This window comes from Egretta garzetta, unplaced genomic scaffold, assembly GCF_000687185.1.
Source record: "Egretta garzetta isolate BGI_Z169 unplaced genomic scaffold, ASM68718v1 scaffold126, whole genome shotgun sequence".
Lineage (NCBI taxonomy): Eukaryota > Metazoa > Chordata > Aves > Pelecaniformes > Ardeidae > Egretta > Egretta garzetta.
In genome coordinates, this window is record NW_009260128.1 from 424,831 (window position 1) to 430,863 (window position 6,033).

Genomic DNA, 6,033 nt, shown 5'->3' on the forward strand with positions numbered 1-6,033 from the left:
TTATATGGTATGGAATAGCTCTTTGGTCAGTTTGGGTTAGCTGTGCTAGCTGTGCTGTACTCCCAGCTTGTTATGCACCTGGACGAGCAGAAGCAGCTCAAAAAGTCCTTGAGTAGTCTGAGCACTACTTGGCAACAGCTGAAAACATGAGAGTGTTATCAACATTCTTCTGGTACTAAATCCAAAACACAGCACTATGCTAGCTACTGTGAAGAAAATTAACTCTATCCCAGCCGAAACCAGGACACTCTATTATGAAACTTGTAATTAATTACTTCGTACATCTTACGAATTAATGTGATTCTCCCAGCTCGTGGTAAAAAGGTCTCTTTCAGAACCTGAACTTTATGGCACAGCAGAAGATATCCTTGAACGTCTCTTTCCTTGTTCCTCTTTAGGTAACATAGATGGCTATTTCACTGCCATAATGTTGAAGAAATCAAGAGTGAAACTACTGAAACAAGAGATAATACCTTTTCCAACAACCTCCATGATGAGGAACCTTTTGGTTGTGCATGTGAGTGAGTCAGCGTGTACTAAAGAGCTGTATTTCTGCCTTCAAAACAAAAAGTCCCAGGAAAGGCTGGACTGGCTTTACTCTGACAGTCTCAAATAGCAGAAAAACTTCTCCAAATGTACAAACCCAGGCACATTTGATACTAACAAACTTAAATCTTTTATGTAAGTTACTGGCCATACTTTGTTTTCAACTCTGATAACCTCTGAAAGCAAAATTAAAAGCCTGTTACCCTCCTGTAAGCCACTTTTCTTCAATGTAAAACTAATATTAACCAGAGCTCTGTCATTCAGTAATTAATTTCCTTTTGTCTTTGAACTTCTTAGTATGGTGTGGATAGTAACATTGCCTCTTTGTTTCACGCACAGGTGAGCGTATCTGGTAATGAACTTTGCCTGATGACCTCTCATCTGGAGAGCACTAAAAATCACTCTAAGGAGCGTATGAAGCAACTGCAAATAGTTTTAAACAGAATGCAGGAGGAATCTGAGTCCACCACTGTTATATTTGGAGGGGATACAAACCTCAGAGACAGCGAGGTAAATAGAAATGAGCAACCTCGTTATTTTGAGAAGGTATTCTGACAAAATCTTCTCAGGCTTTTCTGTTGTCTTTATGAGAAATGACCTGTTTGGGCAGAACACAGATGTGCAACATTTATTCATAAAAAGCGGAAGCATGACTACGTAGAAGCTATGCTGAGGCATTGTTATAGCTGAGGGCAGTATGTGAAGAGCTCCCCCCCCACCCAATGACAAAATGCTTTATTGGCAATATTTATATCTGAGAAGATGCAGGGATAGTTGATGGAGTTTCAACTTCAAAAACATTTTCTCATTTTGAGAACGTGATCTTTACTTGCTCAGCTCTCTGATTCTCAGACAGTTAATGCTTGTAGAGTCTATGAAAGAAGACGGTGCTCTGGAGAAGTAGATTTTGGGAGTTTAAAATTAATCCCTCATCATAGAGACATTCGAAATTACAGGTTGTTTTTGGCTGCTGCTATTAAAAGCATTTGTGCATTATTACTAAAAGGTCAGTGTTTCATCTTCCCCTATTGTGAAATTCCAGTGCTGTGAACTGGAACAACATTGTTTCAGAGAACATGGTGTTGACCCCCATACCTCAAGATATCGGAGCTGAACATTTAGCTTGTAACATGTTTTGGATTTAGAAAGTGCTACAGGAATTGGTCATGCTTTAGAGTATCCTGAGAAATAACCACAGTTTAGAAACATCTCCAATATCTGTGTTTTTAATAATTCATGTTTTGCAGAAAAAAGCAATATTGTGACAACTCAGTTCTGGTTTTGAAGGTAAAATTTGTGAATTCAGTATCTTGTGGATTTTTCCCCCTTTCTACTTTCAGGTTACTAAACTAGGTAGCTTACCCAACAACATTACAGATATCTGGGAGTTTTTGGGTAAACCTCAACACTGCCGCTATACTTGGGACACCCACTCCAACACCAACCTGGATGCAGGGTACAAGTGCAAGATGAGGTTTGACCGTGTTTACTTTCGGCCTGCCGCGGACGGGGGACATATTATTCCACGAAGTATGGACTTAATTGGATTGGAAAAATTAGACTGTGGCAGATTCCCTAGTGATCACTGGGGTCTTCTGTGTAGCTTTGATGTGATATTATAAAAAAAGAAGAAAGGCTTGCATTGTTAGTTCTTAGGTGAGGTGATCTGTCTTGTTTTTACAAAATTTAACCCTCTGAGTTCAAGTTTTAAATTTTCAACCCTAACGCATTCTCTGCTCTTGACTTAAGCTGGAATGACTTCATTTCAAGCCAGGGTTCCTGTTCCTCGTTGTGTGCATCTGTTCTTGAATCACATTTTTTAAATATTTATTTTTAACAATGTATGCAAATACAAAAACAAATTCTAGTTTTAAAATGGGAGGAAAAACCTGTAAATACAATTCATAAACATACTTGGTGGTTTAAGAGACACTTATTTTGGCATGTAATATAATCTCATAATAAATGATTTTTTTAATTTTAAGAGTACTTTTATTATGTCTGCTTTGTTTCTTTTGTAACCATTTCCATCATCTTTTACGACTCTTGTCTTTTGTAGGGTGTTTTATATTAGCTTCTGAAGTTTGTGTTGCACATAAGTACGTATGCCTTCAGGCAAGACAATAAAGGAGCTGAAGAAGGAATGACTCAGAATAAGGTTTTCTTAAGTAAGAATTAAACTAATACTGAATAGATTTAAGAAAGATATGCCTTCTATTTGACAAGAAAAGTATATAGGCAGAGGCACCGAAGTTGTTCACTTGGGGTGGTGTATACCTTACTTTCTATTTATTAACCTGGATACAACTAGCAGATTAAAGCATGTTATCAAAGCATGTTATCTTTCCAGTGAGCTTCTAGAAACAATGCTCTTGCAAACTGCTGTGCAAAGCCTGAACAGCTCAAGGTCTCAGTGACTTTGCAAAAGATCAAACAGGCTTTTTTAACTTTAAGAACTGTGTAATCAATCCCATAGAAGCTGTTGTGGAAAGCAAGATGAATGTTAAAAGAAGTCTTTTCTCTCCCCTTTTCCTGGCTCGTTGTCACTCCAGGCTCCTCTCCTCCCCCTTGTTATCGCTGTAGATCCCACTCTGTCCCTTCAGCAAGGTAAGGAGCTGCACAGGAGGGGGGTTATGGCCGTGCCCTCCCTCTCCTGCTTCACCTCTGCTCCGGGGTGTGACCTCCATGGGCTCAGGAAGTATGGCTCTGCCATGGAGCTCCTCCTCTGACCTTGGTGTTTCCTCTGCTGTTTCTCAACTCTTCTTTATTCCCTCCTCCTCTGCTTGCCCACCATTTTCTGCCCTTTCTTACGTGCTTTCCCAGAAGTGCCACCATTTTGGCTGCAGGGCTCAGCCATGCCTTAGAGTGGGTCTGCTGGAGCTGGCTGTGTCCGGCACAAGGGCAGCCCCGGCCTCTCCTCACAGAGGCCACCCCTGCAGCACGCCCCTGCCAGCACTTGAGCCCCTGTGCCCACTGCAACTTTAAAAAAAAAAGAAAAGCATCTTCTCGCACAGGCAAAGAGTGGTGGCACTGCCCTGCAGCCCTCCTGGCCCAGCAAGGGAACTCCACTGACTCCATTACTGCTTAGCCTAACACGCCTGCCTGTGTGCTCCGGCCAGGCAAGCACAGGGGAAGAAGTATGTCCAAACATTGCCCTTCCCGCCTCTGTCTTGCACCCTGAAAGCATGGCAAGCAGGGCTTGGTGCAATACCAGGCAGCAGAATACAAGTTTGTGGATCCCTACCCTGAAATAGTCAGGATCCTCTACCAGCTCCTCCTTGTCCCAGGAGCTGGGAGGCCTGACGTAGAAGTGGTTTTCCATTGATTCAACAGGAGGCCTGGGTGACCTTACTAAACAAGCAAATAAACCCCAGGAGGTTAATTCATCTCCACAGAACTCAGCTGCAGAAACATCCAGTTCTGCTTTTGCTTCTTTAAACGTCAAACCCCAAATTCCTTTTGCTAATGGTAAGAGAGGCCGGTCTGTTTTGGGAAGGATGTCCAGTTCCTTGTATCCTGTTCGCACTCGGCATATCCCATTGTTCTGTAATTACCCAGCTTCAAAAACAAGGAGGGAGAAGTCACTGGTACTTAAAAAATTTTAACTCATGTTGGGCCTGTGATCTATTCTTTCTATTCCCGAATAAATAGTTCTATAAAAAAAGTGAAAAATATTTATAACTGCCAGGATTTTCCTTCTGGGTTTAAATTGGGGCTGGCGCAGCTTCTGGTTCACTGCGTGCTCTCTTCTTCCTCACCAGGAGCCTTTGAAGGAATGTCGTGGGGTTTGTTTTCACCACTTACACCTCTTCCCCGATGGCTGCAGCCAAAGGATTTGTGGGGAAGGTGGAGGCAGGGAATAGCAGTTTAATTTTCCTAAAGGTGTTAGAGAAGGGGAAAGCACAGTAAACTCATGCTTGTTGCAAGAAACACCAGTTTATGTGGCCTTCTGTATTACGGCTCCTTTTAGTTTATTTGGCTGCATCGTCTGGACTATTTTGGAAGATATGGAAAAGGGTGATTGCTGTTGTTCTAGAATAAATTTTTAATTTGGAGAAGAAAGAACAGGGACAAAAAGATTCGGCGCAGTGTGTGACTTAGCTCGATGCCTAAACTCTAGACGTCCCTCCTCTGATCAGCAGTCTTTCTTAACCTTTGGAATAGGTAGTGAGTGGGGACTTAGGAACACGCAACGACATAACACTTTGTAAGGGCCAATTCATTATTCTAATTATAAAAGATAGGCAAGAGGAAGACTATATTCAGTGCAATTAGTGGTTAGTCATTCTTTCAGAATGAGGAAATTGCGCATACAGCCTTTAAAAGTCTTCTTGAACTACAAAAGTGATAATACTTAAATAAGTTTAAGAAGACGTAAATGCTAAATGTTTTACTGACTATTGGATGTGAAGCAATACATCTTTAATTAAATGTACTTTAAACCACTTAATAAGCATCTAAATTGCTGACAATCAAGAGCAGTCAGAGCCCTTAAATTAATTTGCCTCTTAATTTAATCAGTGACGTAAAAGGTAAAATATCTGCTGAATACGGCAATTAAAAATTAAAGGGACAGAAACAATGAAGTTAAACCAAGCAAAAGATTTCTTGGCCTACAACTTGTAATTGGATTTGTTTTCCTGATTCAGTAACATAATATTATGGCATCTGTACATCTCAAAGGACTCATACAAACACATGAATGTGAGAAAATGCGATAATTCTCCCCTATTAATAGCAGCTAATTTAACAATATCCCCTAACAATAACAACAGCTACAATGGGCCTTGTGGGAATCATGTACGGTTGGAGACATTATTTTATTAATACTCTGATTTGGGTATCAAATGAAGCAATTTCTTCTGAGGATCTAGTCAGCCTTAAACATTCCTACATCAAGAGCTTGAACCTACTGAAAGAGAAGGCACGTACATAGAACAAAATAAAGAAATGTTAAACATGTAGGGGGGTAAATAATAAATAGATGGATTTAAAAAAATGGAAAAAAATAATAGCAGGCAAAACCACAGTAGCAGTAGAAAACTATGTTATCATGATTGAAAGTATATGCCTAAAGAGTATGTATGCTCTTGACTGTGGGGAGTAATCTGAAACTATAACTAATAAAAATTTGTTTTACAAAGAAGGAAGTGCATGGAAGATTAAAGCTATAAACATCACACATCACCTACAGGTTTGGAAGTCGATTTGATACAAGAACAGACAAAGACGTATCCAAAATTAATGGATCAAAATACAAACGTGATAACCTGTATTATGCCAACACCTGCAGAGCCTTTTGTTGTGGTTGTGTAGAAAGTAAAAGATGAGGATGATTACACAGAAACAGACGGGCTGTGTTTCGATGAGCAAATGGCAGGAGTTTCAGTTGTATTGGCTCAGCGCAGTTGAAGAACTCCACAAAGGTGGCGTTACCGCTTCTGCGTTTCTTCACGTGGTTTTGCCCTGCGGCAGGCAATCCTGCTG

The 6,033-nt window shown here is 40.5% G+C and overlaps 1 protein-coding gene across 1 annotated transcript in view; it reads left to right on the forward strand.

Moving 5' to 3' along the window:
• The window catches only part of TDP2 (tyrosyl-DNA phosphodiesterase 2), an 18,497-nt gene extending 15,997 nt beyond the window's left edge, over window positions 1-2,500 (forward strand). Inside the window, exons 5-7 of the mRNA XM_035896937.1 lie at window positions 399-517; window positions 886-1,056; window positions 1,887-2,500. Of these exons, the coding sequence (XP_035752830.1) occupies window positions 399-517; window positions 886-1,056; window positions 1,887-2,168 (572 nt within the window). The 3' untranslated portion in view covers window positions 2,169-2,500. The remainder of the gene's footprint in view (window positions 1-398; window positions 518-885; window positions 1,057-1,886) is intronic.
• Window positions 2,501-6,033: the final 3,533 nt, after the last annotated feature.